General features: G+C 50.8%; 1 protein-coding gene across 1 annotated transcript; it reads right to left on the minus strand.

Annotated features, from left to right (window-relative positions):
• Window positions 1-2463: 2463 nt before the first annotated feature.
• On the minus strand, window positions 2464-17485 carry NAT10 (N-acetyltransferase 10). The gene is made up of 28 exons (XM_040067444.1): window positions 17296-17485; window positions 15775-15866; window positions 15209-15380; window positions 14812-14934; window positions 14421-14482; window positions 14072-14186; window positions 12651-12758; window positions 12435-12568; window positions 11972-12065; window positions 11550-11648; window positions 10922-11058; window positions 10713-10837; window positions 10364-10514; window positions 9879-9975; window positions 8896-9012; window positions 8703-8804; window positions 8517-8591; window positions 7956-8072; window positions 7668-7801; window positions 7180-7228; window positions 6636-6729; window positions 6427-6537; window positions 5926-6098; window positions 5706-5825; window positions 5005-5103; window positions 4579-4652; window positions 3837-3920; window positions 2464-2846 (listed from the first exon to the last, which is right to left on the minus strand). The coding sequence occupies exons 1-28, from the start codon at window positions 17401-17403 to the stop codon at window positions 2753-2755; spliced, it is 3060 nt and encodes a 1019-aa protein (XP_039923378.1). The 5' UTR covers window positions 17404-17485; the 3' UTR covers window positions 2464-2752.
• Between the last annotated feature and the right edge of the window lie 850 nt (window positions 17486-18335).

Genomic DNA, 18335 nt, shown 5'->3' on the forward strand with positions numbered 1-18335 from the left:
CCCCCGGGGGCTGCCCCCGCCGCGCCCCCGCCCAGCGAACTGCCGCTCCCGCTCCGAGCGCGGCCGCGGCGGGACCGGGGCCCTGCCGGGGCTCGGGCCGCTCGTCGGACACGCCTGCCGGGTGAGACACGATGCTCTCCCTCCCGCCTTTCCCCCGCTTTCTCCGTGGCTCGCGCTCTCCAGTGCTAAAACCTCTGAGTTTAAGAAGTCAGTGAAAACTGTTTATTCTTTATTTCCAGAGCACAGAATATTCTGAGTGTGAAGGGACACAGAAGGAGCACCGAATTGAACCCTTATGTGAATGGCTCATCTGGGGATGGAACCTACAGCCTGGGCATCTTCAGCACCCTGCTCCAGCCGAGCCAATCTCAAGTTACAGCAATGCCCTGCCTGGGATGGGAATGCCAAGTACCAGCAAGGGAATTCCTGTGCCAATGCAGCTCCTTCCTTTATGCCGATATTGCTTCACACACCAGCCCCTGGAATGGCCATAGGGCAGAGCTCCGTGGCTGGTACCTGACCATGGAACAACACAGGTGAGCAGCTGTGTGACAGCACAAAGCTCTTCCCATAACCCTCATTTCCTGCCCTTTCCAGCATTTCCCTGATGGCTGTAAAAGTTCTTGTGTCTTGTCTTTTTTCCAGGGAGAAATGAGCAAGACAAGCCCTGAGGGTTCCTTTGGTCCCTGGCCAAAGTTCTGGTAAGTGTTCACAGCTGGATATAGTTAGTGCTCCATGCAGAGCTGGAAGCTGAAATTCCAACAGGTTTTGGTGCGGTGTTCCCACTTGTCTGCTGTTCTACTGTGAAGGAAAATGGAGTCAGGCACATCACCTCTTACCCAGGGAAGCTGTGGCTGCCCCATCCCTGGAAGTGTCCAAGGCAGGCTGGATAAGGCTTGGAGCCAGCTGGTCTAGTGGAAGGTGTCCCTGCTCCTGGCAGGGGTTGGAATAGGATGAGCTTTAAGGTCCATTCCCAACCCCTTCCGTGGTTCTGCTGTAACCACCCCATCCTAGTCTGGAAGTATGACACCTGGGAACACTCCAGGTTTTTTAAGCTTGGGCCCCAAAATAACAAACTGCTGTTAAAAAAGGGAAGGCCAGGAATTCTAAGTCATCCCCTCCCTGTATTTTTTGGGGGGTAATTTGCCCCCTGCTCACCTCCACCACAGGGCTTGGAGCACTGGGACCAGGCCTTTAGCACCCACTTAAAGGTGCCTGAAGTGCACTGACCCAATTCCAGCTGGGAATGTCTTAGATACCACCCCCTACCTGTGCACTTCCTCCCCTTTACAAACCACCACTGGGACAGCTCAGATTGAGTGACTGACTTACTGTGTTTGGATTTCCTTCTTTAAAAAGCAGCATTGGAATATCCAGAACACCAGGAAACTCACTGGGAGTCACAGGTGAGAGGCAGAGCCGGATGAACAATCCTGAACTGTTTTTCAGGGGATGCACCCCATTATGGATTCCTGACAGGAAAAACCTCACAGCTCCAGGGTACTCGGCTCCTCCCAAATCCAGGCCAGCACTCCAAGGAATGAACAAGAGGACAGACCATCTCGAGGTGCACAGCACTATTTTTAACAGGAACAGCAAAACCAGGCAGAATTCACACTCACCTTTTCTTCCGTGCTCCCTGGGAGCAGCTCTCAAGAGCCTCATGCTCCTTGCCTTCCATGTCTGCTCCTTTTCCAAGTCCTCTGGAGCCAGTTCAGGACAGCCAGAGGCCACCACAGCCCTGGCAGTGCTGCAGCTGTCCCTGCTCAGGGATGTGCCACTGCCACCAACCGTGGTGGCACAAAGCACAGGCTGTGCTGTGCAAAACCTGTGTGTGATTAAAATCGGCCTCCTAGCGAAGAAAAGCTGTCTTTACCTTGTAAGGAGCTCTTTCCTTAGGATTTGCCAGGGAAAGGAGCTGTGAGATCTGCAGGTGAATGCAGCACTGCCGTGCATCAGCTGCAGGGAGGTCTCTGCTCCAAACCCCCCCAGCAAAAAACCAGAAGAACATGAAGGCAATGCACTAGGACACTCAGGACTGGGATTGGGATTGGAACACTCTGTGGCAAAGGTCTGCCCTGGGTTTGAAGCCTCTGGAGAGTCTGACAGGCAGCAGAGCCGGAGTCACAGCAAGTCCCAGCTCCAGACTAGCACACAGTTATTGCCAGGCTCCTGGGAATTCTGTGCTTGGCTGCTCAACCGGCCCCTGAGGTCAAAGAGGAAGATCACACAACCAGGTTTTGGGACCACAGTGCTGATTTCTGGCGACCTGAACACAAAACTTTCCACCAAAGCCAAGGGGCAGCTCTAGGACAGCATGGAGAGAGAAGGAGTGTGCAGGGATCAGCCAGCACCAAATACAAGATAAATAAAAACCCCCTCAAGCTCCAAAGGACCACCAGAACCAGCAGCTGCAGAGATCAAGGTGTGCTGCAGCGCTAAGGCAGAGTCACATGTCTGTGCTTTGTTGTCCAAACTCTTTGTTTAATAAGCCACAGAACCATTAAGAGGCAGGAGGTTTACAGACTGATCTGCCCTCCTGGAATGGGAACGCTGCAGCTGCTCAGGAACATCCCAGCGCATTCCAGTTCCTCACTCACACTCCATGTAAAAATCCTCACACAAACACTTGAAAGATGCCTCCAGGCATTCTTCTTCCCTCCAAAAGAGTCTCTTGCTTTACAGGAGAAGAGGAGTTGTTAAAGTACAGGCCCAGCACTAGTTCATTCAAGTCCATTGATGGGCTTTTAAGTCATTTCTTCCTCTTCTGCTTCAGATCTTTAGTCTTCTTAAATTTCTTCTGTTGCTTGGGTCCTCGTGCTGTTTCTAATTTCCTTTTCTTCTCACTGGAAAACAGGTACAAAACATCTGCTAAAAACACACTGGATTGCCATCCAGCAGGGACATTTCTGTTGTAAAGTGGGAATGAGGGAGAAAACTTAAACTTGGTTCTCAAAAAAGCACAAACAAGAGCCTGACTTAGATTTTATAGGGTCTAAGGGAGATTATAGGGTCCTGAGATTCTCTAACGCACAAGATCTTGATTTTTAGCTCTTGTCTTTGCCTTTCAAAACTTTATCTGTCCTAAATGGGGCATCTGGAATTTAGAGTACCTAGAAAGAGAAACTATCACTGATAGTTTTAAGCATTCCATTTTGTCCCTGCACTGGATTCTGACTCAAGAATTCTGACAACAGAACTGCAAGCTCTGATCTTCATAATCAACTGCTAAGACTCTCTTCTTCCTGGAAGGATTTTGGAAACTTACAGCTTGGGAAATAAAACTGTGAAAGGGTGGAATAGAGCTCACAGAATTACTTGAGCTGTCAGGAAGGGGAAGTAAGTGAGCAGGGAAGTCTCAGCTATAAATCCTCAAGGGAAAATATGAGAAGATTACATGCTGGGCAAGGCAGAAGAAAGAAGATGGATGGAAATTAAGGAATTGCAGAAACACAGACGTTTTCCAGGCTCAAGTACACATTTGAGAGAATTCCTCTTCCCTGAATTTGCAGTTTCTCCAGGGGCTCCCACCCAGTGTTAGATCCCAAAGCAAAAGGGGGCAGTCAGGTGGAATGAGTGAGCCAGGGGAGGAGCAATCCCAGCTTCTGTGCGGGATCAGGGTCAGATCATCGGCAATAAAGTCAGAATTAGACAAGCTAATGAAGAGAGGACTAATCTTAGAGCAGCACAGAAACACTGGGCAGCAGTTTGCAGCTTTAACTGAGTCCACTTAACCTGCATTCAACCCTTAAGGCTTCACTCTTCTGGAAAACATTTTATCAAAGCCAGCAGGAAGGACCAGAGAGACCTCTCTGGAATATTTCAACTGCCTTTACCTTTTCAGGCTGACGACGGAGGCGTTCTGTCCTGCTTTGCTCAGCACCTCGTTCCACTCCTCGTCATCCCCACGGATAATGTACCTAAGGGGGAAAGGAGAAGGAAAAGTCAAATCCTTAGCACAAAAAGAAAGGAAACCATAAAAATAAGGTGTTTCTACTGCCAGGCACACGCTGCTCTGCAAACAAAGCCACGGTGCCTGCATTTTGAAAAGTATTCAAAATAGATTTCTGTCTCTAGCTCCTCATGAAGGAGAACAAAAATCTATTTCTGGCTGGGGGAAAAATGAAAGGAAACAAGGTCCAAAATGACAAAGAGGTATGTAGCACTAACAATGCCACAAAATGGAATTAATTTTAAAACATTCTGGTTGTATTATTTTCCTCCAAATCACATCCACCCTTGTCCTCTCTGCAAACGTGACAACCTAAGATTCAAAGAAGCTTTTATTCCTTTTGCCAGATCGGACAGAGATCGATTCCGAGCCAAGCCAGACAACTTTCCTGGGACATCAGCACAATGGTTATAGGACAAAAAGTGGGAGGGGAGAGAGAAAAGAGAGAATCTGTGACTCCTGTTGGTCCAGAAAGACAGAAATCTGCTGACACTAAAGTAAAAGCGCTGCTCTTTCTGTGTTGATTTGGGTTTGGGTTTTTTTTTATGTTTTACCCACTGCACCTACAGCCTTGTGCACAAATCCCAGAAAGACCCAGCATTCCACCCAGGCAGACGAATTCTTACTGTGTAAGGTCCATTTCCTTCAGTTTCATCACTTCTTGCTTGTGCTTTTCTTGGAATTCCTTTGCAGCCTCCTCCTGAAACCGGACAGCACAAGGTGCATTAGGTCCTGAGGGCAACGACGACTTTGCAATGGGAGGAAAATGCCTTTTCCCACAAATACATCCCCTGAAACAAATACCAGCTGGTGCCTAACAGCTTCCCCCCTTTACCTAATTGCATTTTTACGCTGTTTGTACACCCACACTTGTAATTTTCTGTGCAAACCCCATAATTGCAGCTTTAAGACACAGCTCCAGGTGCACACAATGCAAAGCTGTTAGGTTTCTTAGATGGATTTCTTTCCATCTACGAAAATTTAATGTCTCTGCCCTCAAGGGAGCTCCCTGAAGTGTTTACATACGAACCAGGAATGAAGTTTGTAATTACCAAATCGTCATTTAAAGATTTCAGCGTTGGCTCCATCACGACATCCTTGGTTGCTGCCATCTGCTCCTCCACAGCTTTTTCCTGGACGGTGTTGAACAGCTGAGGATGAAACAACCCAGCACATGTAAGACTTGGTTTTTAAAACACCATTTATCACCTCCACAGAGAACTCCTAATGCCAGGAGCTTTGCTGTCCTGAACCTTAGACAGAAAGAAAACCAGGAACCAGATCTAAAAGTTTCCAGTCATTTCACTGGATTTCAAGTCCAGACAACACCGGGAATTTTTTTTTTTTTTTTTTTCCCTCTAAGGAAAGCTGAGATGCCACCAAATGCTCTGAACAATGGCTCAGGCAACCTGGCTTGTCTGCTCAGCATTCTGGCCAGGGCATTTCAACATGGAAAACCGTGAGATAAGCATTCTTATCTGGGAAATCGCTGCACAGAATCATGATGTGATTTTGGGTTGGAAGGCACCTTAAAGATCATCCGGTTCCAGACCCCCTGCCACGAGCATTTAAATCACTGCCACACATTTTCCAGCTGGGATTCTCCCCACCTTGCCAAGAAGTTTCTGGTCAGTAACTGGGGATGTGTCGAGGATGCCCAGCTCTGCTCCAGCCCTCTCTCAGCACCGTACTTTCTGTTAACATTGGAATTACGGTCCCCCCACGCCGCCAAGGCTCGTCCTGCTGCTCCCACCTGCACCACTTTGCGGATGATCCTGTTGAAGAGTCCCATCAGTTGACTGCTGGGCAGCTCCAGCTCCTTTTCCAGCTGGTCCAGAGATTTATGCTGCAGGCCAATCCCTAGGAAAAGGGCCTGAGGAGAAGACAGGCGTTTCAGTCACGGAGCAGATAGGGACGCGCGTTCCCTACGGCGCTCCGTGTTCCGCCCAAATCCTCGCCCCGCCCAGACACACCGACTGCGCGGCAGAGAGGGAGATTTCTCCCATCTGGCCGAGGAAGAACATCCTGGCAACGGTGGGAACCATGTCCATGATGAGGTGATAGTCCACCATGTTGCGGGAGTACATCTCCAGCCTCTTCAGGTCGTACGGGATGAACGCTGACTCCAGCTCAGCGCGGCTGATGGCTAGCGGGGACAAGGAGAAGACAGGTCAGGAATGTTCTTCACAGCTGCCCAGGATCTCAAGTGTTTAGCATTTATTTGGGTGTTTGAACGTTTTTCCTTTGCCTTTAACGATTCGCACTGGTTTTGCCGTGAAAGAGGTTCGTCCCCTTGCAGCAGCACAAAAACCCTCTGAGCAACAGCGACGCTAAAACCCCACAGGACACGGGTGCCAGGCTCTCCCCAGAGGACTCTGCTCCACTGAACAGCTCGAGAGGGCAGTGAAGGGCAGGTGCCAGGCTCCAGCCATGCTCTGTCACACGCTTACAGCGGTCCCAGCCAGGGTACTCACGTGCTTGGGGCTGCTGCTTGATGTTTCTGTTCTGCAGAATGTTCAGCGCCAAGGAGGGAGAGAAGGTGCTGAACTGGTAGGAAAGCAGGGAAAGGAAGCGCCTCCTAAAATCTGCAAGGGCAAGAGGACAAAGATAAATTAGCCCAGAGGACCTCTGGAATAACAAACAGCCCTGAGGGCTCTCGCAGAGTCAGCAGGATCAGAGTTACCTTTCCAGAAGGCAGTGAGCCAAGGCTCCTGCTCAGAGTCCTCCTCGTTCAGCATCTTCAGCATGATGCAGGAATGCTCCCCAGTCAGGTCATTCTGATAAATAAGACACAATTCTGTGATGTGATTCTGTGGTCGATTTCCCATCACTCCCATGAGCCTTTCCTTACCCTGTGAGTAAGGAAATTACCTTCTAAATCAACAACAGCAAATGCATCAACTGCTACCGACCACCTCCACCTCATGGAAAACCCATGAACTTCTAGAATCTGGCAAACCTCAGCTATTTTATCAGTAACCACATTAACAGCTCTCAACAGCTCTACATTTTTTATGTGCAAACTACCTGGAGACCCCCCATTCACAACCCTAAAACTCTGCTCCTTAACCATAGGCCCAAAGAACAAAAATGAACATAAACCAGGCCCTAAAAGCAGCCTCAGCAAACCTTCCTGCCCCAAACCCCTTCTCACAGAAACTGCCAGAGCACATGCCCAGGGATTTCAGCAGGGCTGGATTTTCACTCAGCAGCAGCCTGGTACTTACAGGGGTCTGCCTCAGATAAACTGGCACGAATCCAGCACGTTTCCAAAACCTGGGAAAGACAGGGAACACACTGAGAGTTATGGAGCTTGTCCACAGTAACAAACTGAGGTTAAATGCAGTTTTATCTGCTGCACGAGCTGGTGAGGAGCAAGCACGAGCCTCTCAAGACATTCCAACAACCTGTGCAAACGAGCACTGACAGGAAGCGGGAAACAGCACCCGCCTGACTGAGGGTGCAGCTCAGGGGAGTGAAAAATTACGACTGTGATGTCAAAAAAAACGCACAAACTTTCAAGGTGCTGTGAAAGGCAGTCAGGAAAACAACCACCAGCCCTGAAGTCAGCAGCACCTCAAGTTGCTACGGGGATTAGAGTTTACCCACTCCCTACGTATCACAGTCTGCTCTTACTTCTACAGCCCGGACAAGCAGAGCTCGTTATCTGCTCAAGAAGGGCAGGATGTAACTGGGAAATGGAATCATGTCCTACTTGAGCAATCTGGGTGTCAGGCCATAAGACACCCCCAGATAGTCCAGGTGCTCCGCTCGTCTCTCGCTCAGTTTGAGCAGCAAAGGAGGCAAATCCTTCCGAGGTGTCACGACCTCTTCTAATAAACCAACGGTCTGGAAAAGAAAGTGGGGATGGGTTAGCAGCAGTCCCCACAGAAAGCTGCAAATCAAAGCTCTTCTTCTGTGTGAAAATGAAATCTGAGTATTTCTTCCCTAGGGGGAAAATCGTCTAGCTTAGCACAACAGAAAATTTTAAAAATCGCCACACCTCACTGCTCACAGTTGTGATTTCTTTTGGCTTTTGAACCGTTTCTTCTTCCAAACACGGGAATTTGCCTTCGTAGTACATCTGCAGCAAAGTCAGAGCTCTGCTGCCGTAGCCCATCTGTGAAGGAGCAGCAGCAAACACACTGTCAGCACAACGAGGTCTCTGGTTTTTCACACGCGGCGACAGCGTTCCCCCCTTCAAACCCTTTCGCGACCAGCAGCGCAGGCACTGCTCAGGCGCTGCAGAAATGCACCTGGCAGCTCCAGGGAGGAGGACAGTACAGCACCAGGCTGAAATCTGAAATCTGCATCAGCCCTGGTAGTGCAGGGGCAAAGATGTTTCAGATATTTCCTGTGGCATTACCACCAAACCCGTGGTAATGCCACAGGAAATATCCCCGGATCTGGATTGTGTACGGGATGCTGCCATGCTGCCTAGGAACGACAGGAGCACTGCTCTGGTGCCCTGAGCTCGCTAAAACGCTAAAAACCGGAGGAGGTGCAGCGTTTGCCCTGCTCCTGAGCTCTGCCCACCACCGGAGCTGTGTCCCGGGTACGTTACCCCCTGGTAATCCGGGTGAACCGCGATGCGAACGACGCGCCCGCCGGAGAGGCCCCCGAAATCCGGATCCTGGAACTGCACAGGGGACCAAAAAAAAAACCCATTTAAAGGACACAGCTGGGCACTCTGGGGACAAGAACTGCATGAAACACACCCTGGGTGCGAGCGCACAGCCAAACCACCCACCTGCTCTGAAATGGTCCAGGGAATAAGATCCCCAGAGGCTTTCTTTCCCCTGGAGAGGCTGTTCATGATGGACTGGCGGGAGATCTCCCCCTCCATGCACACCTGACAGGAAAGACACAGAACCACACACAGAATGCTTCCTCCTTCCTCAGCTGTACCAGGATCAAAACCGACACTCAAGCCGTTCCCTTACCTGAACGACAGCCAGGACTTCTGGTAAGGAATTCTGGGTGGGTGGAACGGGCGGCAAAAGGCAGAAGAGGTGATGGGCAGGGGCATCAGAGAGCATCTGGAGGTCATTGGGGGAGTTCTGGAGGGTGAAGACATCAGGAAGATGGAAAAGCGTCCAGAAAATCACAGAACACCCTGAGCTGGAAGGGCCCCCTCAGGATTGATCGAGTCCTGGCCCTGCACAGGACAACCCCAAGAACGCCACAAGTGTCTTCTGAGAGTGTTCCCCAAACGGTGATTCCGTGAGGAGAGCTTCAAAGTCCAGCTGACTTCTGAACAACCCCTCTGTTTTCCAAATTTAGAGCCATTAAGAAATTTGGAACTCGTAGGACGCTGAGGGACAGAGGGGCTCCATGGCTGCCACACCCCCAGACTGCATCTGCTCTCCTCAAGGGAATCCTCGTGCTCTGATGGGTATGAACCTGAAATTCCTATTTTCATACAGCTCCTTACCTCCTAAGCACCACATCCTAGTATTTTTTTTGAGCCTCACCTCTTTAGAACACAGTGGTTCAGCACTTCTGGACTTCCCCACTCACATTTACAGATCACCCCGGTCCTGAAGGGCCCTGAAACCTTGAGACCAACTGTTCCTCTCTGCAGTCTCGCAATGGTGCTGCTCTTGATGAGCTTGAGGCCACCCCAACACGGTAAAGAGAACTGCAAATGAGGTTCAGCACTGAAAAAACCCTGAGGCTCGTTTAGAATTTTAGTCTCTGCGTTTTCTCAAGGCAAAAATATTCCAGACTATCTGGAAGTCCAGCATGGACGGCCAGGACCGAGGCAGAGATCTCAGAGAAAGGAGAACAGAGCTCTGCACGCAGCAAGCAGCAACAGAAGCCGTTGAGAAATCTCAGTCAGGCTGTGACAACGAGCACTGCTGTCCCCAGAGAATTCCACAGTGAAAGGGGGAATGAAATGGGGTGGAAGAAGCCCAAGCCCTACCTTGTAGTGCGAAGCCACGTAGAGGGCCATCAGCCTCTGCAGGAAAACTTCTGATGCTCTGTGGTAACAAAAGAGCGTGTCTCTGTTTACATAGTATCTACAGGCAGGGATTAAGGAAAAAACCTCCTTGGAAAGCGGGGAAAAGCTTCCTGTTGGTTTATTTTCAGTCTTCTTAGGCTCCACAGCTTAACCTACAAGAATAAATGACGCTGGGCAGCGCTTGCAGCTTCCACACCCTTCATCTGTAAAGGTGAACCTTTTATAACTCCAGCGAGGGGTTGGAACCCTTAATGGAACCCTGCCTTTGTCTCTGCAGCAAAACTGGGGTTTGGTGCTGGCCTGGCAAACCACACAGCACCAGTGCAACGAGAGCTTAACTCCAGGAGCGAGCTCTCGGGGAAAAGGTGAGCCGAGAGAAGCTGAGCTTGTCCCGTCAGCTACAGAACCAACCACCCCCCAGGCCGGGAAACACTCAGCGAGGATACAGGTCGCAGGTGTCAGGCAGAGGGCAGCCAGAGATGATCCTGGTGATGTTGAGGCAGTCCAGGCACAGGAGGTCGTTCAGCCACTTCTCCACGGCGTCCCCAGGAGCGTACCTGATGGACTCGTGCAGGGACACCTCGTGCAACGTGCGAGCTGCAAGGACAAAGGACGCTCGGCGCTGCAGGGCGCAGCCGGGCAGGCGCCCCACGGCACCCCTGCGCTCTGAAGGGCTCCCAGATTAGAAATCTGTCCCCCGTCGCCTCCTAAAAGCCTTCCCCCTGCAAACCCGAGAGGGAAGAAGGGCGGAGTTCCGTCGCCTCCCCGCAGCAGCCCCAGGCAGAGGGGCCGTACCTGAGGTGAGCCTGGCCGTGGCCGTGGATTTGTTCTCGGCTGTCAGGGTCAGCTGGCTCTGGGCGCTCTGCTGGCGGAGCTGCTGGATGAGCTTCAGGGACAGCGAGCGGCCCGTGCCCTCGTACCTGGGAACCGGGAGACGCGCGGGCTGCGGCGAGGAAGCGGAGCTCCGGGGAGGGCCCAGCGCGGAGTGCCCGCTCCAGCCTTACCCGTTGATGGTGGAAGCCATGAACACCAGGTAAGGGCCCAGCAGGTTCTTCACCAGGGGCAGCGGGATGGCGGCGGCCTCGTCGATCACCACGAGCTCGGCCTGGCCCAGCTTGACGGAGTCGGCGGGGTGAATGTACTGCAGAGGAGAGTTTGGGCACGGTCGCTGCCAGCAGCAGCCTGCCTGCAGTCAGCCTCAGCCCCGCAGAGCTCCCTGCTGCCCCTGCTCTCCCCAAACAGCAGGCTGAGACGCGCAAAACCAGAAAGTCAGGACAGGGTTCACGCCGCCCCAGCGAGCGCCGGCTCACACATCTCGTTTAGCGCAAATTCATCCGCTGAGGTGAGGAAAAGGGAGGAAATCTAATCACTAATCACTGCTCCTTTCGCCTTCCTTTGCTTTTGTTTCGGGAGAAACCCACGAGAGAGCTCTGTAATTTACAAGTTATTCCCTGAAAGGGAGAAGGTTATTTTCAGGAAGTCACTCCCCAAAGATCTGCCTTAACAGCACAACCCAGCAGGAAAGTTACACTTCGCACAGAACGGACGTGATTTTAAAAAATCAAAATAACTCCAGCACCGGCAAAAACAAGAGCCAGGAACAAAAACTGGAAAGGTGAGAACGCCAATTACCTGGATGGTCTGCCTGTGCTCCTTGAACACGTTCACTCTGACCACTGCCTTGTTGAACTCTGGGTTCAAGGACTGAACAATCTCATAGTCCAGGTGTTCCTAGAAAAAATAACATTTTTAAACAATATAGAAATCATTTATCATCACCATCAAAATAAGCTCGGACACTGTTATTTCACATCCTCATCAAAAATTCTTATAAAAGCTTCAAAGGCCTGAGAACTGGGAAATTATTTACTGATGTTAAAATCTGAAGCTGCTGGTTTATCCTGCTTAAAAACAGAAAGAAACAGAACTCTACCACGATTCCCTCTCCTGCAGAACACGGTAAAAAATGGCTGGTAGCAAATATATGCAGTGAAAAGCACAGATGAGGTGGAAAAATGCTTTGAAAATATTGTAAAATAGTCTGCTCCCCTCACCTGGTACTGCAGTGCATCAAAGCCTTTAAATATGAACTCGAAGAGAGTGTGGAGGTTGTCAGGGCTGGGAGATGTGACAAAGATGTTGGAGTAGCTGCAGAGAAAAAAAAAAAACAACGAAAAAACAAAAAACAAGAGTTGAAGGGTTTTTCTAACGAAATTTACCACATAAGTACTAAATAGGATGGGATTTTTAACAGGACAGGATTTGACTTTACCTAATAACCAAAACACAGCAGATTTCTACAGATGCTTATCTAGATTTACGTGTGATTATTTTGTGCTTTAAGACAAAAAATTGACCAGCAGTGTAGGCAGCAATCGAAAGATAAAAGACTGAAAATGAGGGGTTTAGGACTGGAAACTACAAATACATTCAGACGCTGTCGTGTTGGTTTTGGGCTTTGTTTCAAACTCGGGGATGCAGGCAAAGCCTGGGGGATCGGAGGAGGGGGTCACTCACCCAAAAGCTACTGCTCCAGCGATAGCCAGCCCCAAGGCAGCAGATTTCCCTCGTCCCCTGGCTGCTGTTAATGCCACGGTGCTCCTCAGGGTCTTCTCAGAAATGGCTTCGATGAACTTCAGAACCGCTCTCGCCTGAGGATCGGCAGCGTTAGAGCTTCTCTCACCCTGTGAGCTGGCACGGCCAGAGCAGCTCAGCCTTGGCCAGCACTCCCACCTGATCCAGGGTTCTGCAGCCGTCCACCAGCACCCCCACGGGCTGCGTGTCCTGCAGGCTCTCCTTCAGCTCCCTCAGCTCCAAGTCCTGCGGCCGCAGGCTCTCCTCCTACGGGCATACGACACGAGGACGTGGCAGCACCAGCCCACCTCCCTCCGTGGTGCCTGCTGACACCTTTGGTCAGGCAGACACAGGCCAGCTGGAAGGAAAGGTTACCGCAAGAAGAACGAGCGCCCCAAACCCAGGAGAAGTTGTATGGACAGGTGCGTATTTAACGCGGATGCGTATTTAATGTGTATTCCAGTTTCCAGGAATTTCCAGGGGAATGGTGACAAAGAGGTTCGCCAGTCCTGACTCCCCCAGGCTTGGAAGGTAAAAAAGGGGTGGATTTTGCAGTACAGAGTAATTAGAGAATGGCACTGCTAGGAAAAACAGATCACGGAAAAGCGTTCTGAATAATCCAGTTCATTTTTCATTCTTTGGACATTCGGGGTCTTTGTTACACCCGTCACAGGAAGTGCCCGTGCAGGGGGGAGAACGCTGCAGCACCAACACCAAAATGACAGGGAGAATTTCAGAGCCAAACAATAAACTTGGACACTAATGTAGTCAGTTTTAGATGGGAAGGAAGGCTGATTTTCCTGGCTGTCACTTGAAATTCCAAAGCCTCCCCAGCCAACAGATAAGCATTTTGTGCTGCTGTCACTGTTGTTCTAATGATAACAGGAGGTTGATTTATTTGTTTTGTGTTCTGTTGTTTTTTTTTTTTTTAGAATGTTTTTACCATCTCTGGCAGAGCACGTGCTGGTTATTTCTTAGGCCACACAGCCCAGTTCAAATGCTTCAAGATTTCTCTTTAAAACTGGTTTCGCTTTACTGCAGGCTACAACTGGAAGTGATAAGAAGGATACATTTCTAACAGTGCAAAAATTGTGTCTGGATTATCCTCAGGGAATTTTTCCTGGAATGTGTAACTCAGAAATTGAAACAACTGCCACAGCTCCCAGCTGCATCCTGAGCCTGCCACATACTGATTTCCGAAGTGCTCTCCCACCCTCCAGCTGCCAAAAAAGCATTTTTATTTGTCTTGTCCCGTCTGTCCATCAGCTTGAAATCCCTCCCTGCAACCACAATCAAGCTCCACCTCGCTGGGCTGAGCAGCAGCACAGGAAAATTAATAAATACGGGCAAGCACAAAAAGAGATGGGACAGAAAATTTATATGAAAAAAAAAGCGGAGTATAGAAAAACAACCAGTTTCAACCACATAATTTTTGCAGAGCATTCTGCTTCCTCTCTGCAATGCCATCCTTTGATATCAATCAGGGTGAAATTAAAAAAAAAAAAATTAAATTTTTTAACACTCCGTGGCCAGCTGAGAGGGATTTCTGCCGGGGAGAAGGGCTGGGATCACTCACTGACCTGGGACTGAGGGGGGACGGGAGTGATGTTTGCAGCGTGGCTGGAGATGGGCAGGATGTTCAGCTGGTCATCGATCACCAGGCACGTCTTGCACGAGGCCAGGGACAGAATGAACCTGGAGCAGGCAGAGAAAACTCAGTGAAAACACCAGCACCCCTCCCTGGTGCCTCTTTTGAGCTCTAAACACAGAGTATTTACAGCTGGGCTCAGCTGAGTTGAGTTCAGCTTCCAGAGGATGCCTGTTCCAACGCAAACCTGCGGGACGCTTTCCCACCAGGAACGCCCAGCGCTGCTCCTGGTGCTTTCCTCGGGCAGACAGCGCAGATCCTTTGCACCCTGAGTCACTCACCTCTCGTTGAACCTCCCCACCACGTCCTGGTGCGCCTCTGTCCTGTACCGAGAGTGAACGTCCTGAGGGAAAAAGCCAAGGAAGCAGAAAGGAAACGTCAGCCTGGGGAAGGGGCACCAGGGACAGTGACATTTACAGGACTGTCACCCCTTCCTTCCCACCCTTGTCTCTCCATTTCCAGCTACAGCACGTCCCAGACAGGGTTCTGGCTTTTGCTGTGAAACACCCACATCTGCAGCAGTTCAGAAACGCCGGGGTGGAATAAATCCCATCACGGATGAATGAAGGAGCAGGAAAGACGATGGGAGGAATGACAGAACCAATGAACACCCTCCCAGCATCACCTCAGTGTAGCTGCTGGTGGAGAGCAGGCACCTCGTGCTGCACGTACCATGGTCATTGTATAGAGCTGCTTCAGGGAGTTCATAGTTCTCAGCAGAATCACCACGATCCCACCACCTTCCACGGTCTCCACAGTCCTGGCCAGCAGGTTCGGAGTCAAGGCTTCAAAATCCTTGTGCAAAGAGCAAAAAGAACCCTGCAGAGCTGCCCAGAGTCCAGCACAGTGCAGCTGGCTCCTACTGAAAGGCACGGAAAGAATAAAAACTTTATCCCAGAAAGTTCAGTTCAGGCTTTACACTCGCACCGAGCAACGAGGCCACCTCACCCTGACACAGCTCGTGAGGGACGGGCAAAGCCACCAAAACTGCAGTGGCAGCAGCAACAAATCCTATTCCTGAGACATTTATTATGGAAATGCCCTTTTTGGGAGCCAGGTAATGCCTCACCTGAAGGACACACATTCCAAAGGTGTTCCCAAGGATCTTATGAGTTTCGTTGTAGTAGCAGTAGCGGATGTTCGTGGCTGCTATGAACAGCTCGAAGGGATCATCGTCCCTGATGTTCAGAGTTCCACTCTTAATCTTCTTCTGCAGCTGCCTCATCCTCTTCTTCCGGTGGCTGGGGAAAAAACAAACAAACAAACGAAAATAAATCATACAGGAGTTTTCTTGGGAAAGGGTTTGAGAAGAGGGTGTCCAGGCTGAGCCTGGAAGTCAGAGCTCAGTCCTAAACACGACTGAGCTTCAACAGCTGAGGAAGCCAAGTTTTGAGGGCAAAAAGGTGAGAGGGAATTCGGCCCAGGGCAGCAGAGTCAGTGTTAGAGCCCCAGGAGAAAAACCAGAGGTACTTTCTGCCAGTGTCAACTCTATTTAGAGAGCCAGATTTCAGTCCTGGAAGAGCAAACCTCCCTCAGCTCCTCCAGGAACAAACCTGGCTCCCCCTCACTCCCAAATCCCTGAGCCTGCAGCGCTGGCTGCCCGGAGAGCAGCAAGACACCCGGGGGATCTCTCACCTGCTGAAGCCCAGCTCCTTCTTGTAGCACCACAGCACGGAGGGCCTGGCCTTCACCGTGGCCTTGGACAGCATGTGGTGAAGGATAACGACCTGCAAAGGACACGACACTCACAAACAGCTCCCAGGGGAACACCAAAAACCAAAGTGTATTCCTAGACTTCATTTTAAAGCTCTGTTTCCGTTGTGGAGAACAGAGGGATGCCTTGGCACGAAGCAAAGCTGTGCCTGTGCCTTCTCCAGGGCTGCAGGATGCTTGGTTTTACCTCCCGTTCCCTCAGCTCCCTTCTCTGGCAGAGATAATTCCAGCCTAAACACAGCTCCTGGTGCTTGTCTCTCATGGATAATCCATCCACGTGGCTTTTCCACAGATTGTTTCAGTGAAAACACCGAACACAACCAGACCTGGGAGATGCCACAACCCCTCATTAAATAAAGCCAGCGTTCCTGCACTGCCACCTGAACAACTCGCTCTTCTCCAGATTTCGTTTCTTATTTAACAATTAGTTTATTTGCCCACAAACTGGAGACAAATGAACTTTCAGCTATCCAGCAGTCAGAACAGAAGAGCAGCAGGAGCAGGGTAGTGATTGTTCCCCTCTGCTCAGCGCTGGGGAGGCCACACTGCAAATCCTGGGCTCAGTTTTGTGTCCCTCACTGCAAGAAAGACACTGAGGGGCTGAGGGTGTCCAAAGAAGGGAGTGGAGCTGGAAGAGAGGCTGAGGGGGCTGGGAAAGGGGCTCAGCCTGGAGAAGAGGAGGCTCAAGAGGGACCCTGTGGCTCTGCACAACACCCTGACAGGAGGGGACAGCCGGGGGAGCTCTGGACAAGGGGCAAGAGGAGAGGAAACAGCCTCCAGGGAAATTTAGGTTGGATAAAAGGCAGAATTTCTCCCCTGAGCGGGCTGTGAAGTCCCCATCCCTGCAGGGATTTAAAAGCCACGCAGACGTGGCACCTGGGGGCGTGTGGGTTAGTGGCTGGTTTGGCCTTGCTGATCTGGGAGGGGTTTTCTACCCTGAACAATTCTGCGAATTGACTTTGCATTGGTTTGCCGTGCTGTTCTTCCCCTCCCCACTCGAAAAACACGGGGCCAGGGTCTCTGAAGAAAAACGAATTTAGCACCTGATTTCCCCCCTACAAATTCGCCGAGTAGGTTCATCTGCGAGGAGACTCAAAGCCCACTCCGAGAGAGAAACCAACACAGCTCAGGGCACAAACGAGGGGAAAAAAGCCCTCCAGCTGGCCAGAAAATTCAACATCCTTTGTCCCAGTTTAAACACACCAAACCAAACACACAAACCCCAGGCTGTCCGTAAGTTTAATTTGACGTTCACGAGCTTCCAGGCAGGAGACGTCTGCGGTGTCCCACGCACCATTTCCAACCCCTCCCGTCCCTGCGCGTTCTCTCCCCCTCGGGCCGCATTGCCTGCCTGGGGCCGTGCGGGTTTAACTCCTGCTGGAGGCAGAGAGGAGCCAGGGACCGAGCACCCACAGCCCCGGCACCCCTCCGGGCCGGCGTTACCTGATCCTTGCCGCGGTCTCCCACCACCACGAACAGGCTCCGCTGCCGCTCCGCCACGCCGTTCTCGATGAGGACGCGGATGCGGTTGTCCACCTTGCGGCGCTGCATGGCTGCGGCTCCCGGGGCTCCTCCCGAGCTTTCTCCCGGCGCTGCTCCCGGCGCTGCGCTGCCGCTGCACCACGTGGGGCCCACGTGCGGCCGGGCGCGGGCGCCGCGCAGCGCGGAAGGACCCCGGGGCTGCCCGCGCGGGCCGCCTGCGCCACGCGGAGCCGTCTATTTCGAAATAAACGCATTTCTCTGTAAACGCACGTTTCTCCGCAGCTCGAGCTTTCAAGCGGAAGAATTGAAAGGAGTTTTCCACACGGGAAAGGGCTCCCGCGCCCAGGCGGCTCCCAAAGTCCCTGCCAGACACCGAGCAGCACTTAGCCCCCGCAGCTGCCGTTCATTTATTTTTATCTATCTATCTATCTATCTATCTATCTATCTATCTATCTATCTATCTATCTATCTATCTATCTATCTATCTATCTATCTATCTATCCTACTTGTTTACCTTTTATATTTATGAATTCGGTTTAAATTTATTTATTTATTTCGGTGACTTTTGGCTGTAAAAGGGGGATGAACCAAACTTCAATCGCGACGGCAGCAACACCGATGGGTTTTTTTTTTTTAAATTTAATATATTTTTTCGTGGATTTTTTTTTTTTTGTTGTTGTTGCTTTGTTTTGTTTGTTTGGGTTTTTTGTTTGTTTGTTTTTAAGACTCTTTGTTGTAAAGAAATCTTGTCTGTGGCCCCTCCACAAAGAGCAGGCCTCCGATTTTTATAAAGAAAATTCCATTTCCACCCCAGCAAACTCGGGGTCTGGGTGGCCTTTGCTCCTGGGGAAGAGAGGTGATGAAAACAAATAAGAGAATAAAAAGGGCGTTTGCAGCCAGTTTCCCGAGGAAACAAGACTGCAAACAGAACGCAGCCAGAAAACAACAAACCTTTAGGATTCATTATTACAGGATACTAAAAGAACCCCCAGGGAATATCA

This window comes from Hirundo rustica, chromosome 6 (genome assembly GCF_015227805.2).
Source record: "Hirundo rustica isolate bHirRus1 chromosome 6, bHirRus1.pri.v3, whole genome shotgun sequence".
Taxonomy (NCBI): domain Eukaryota; kingdom Metazoa; phylum Chordata; class Aves; order Passeriformes; family Hirundinidae; genus Hirundo; species Hirundo rustica.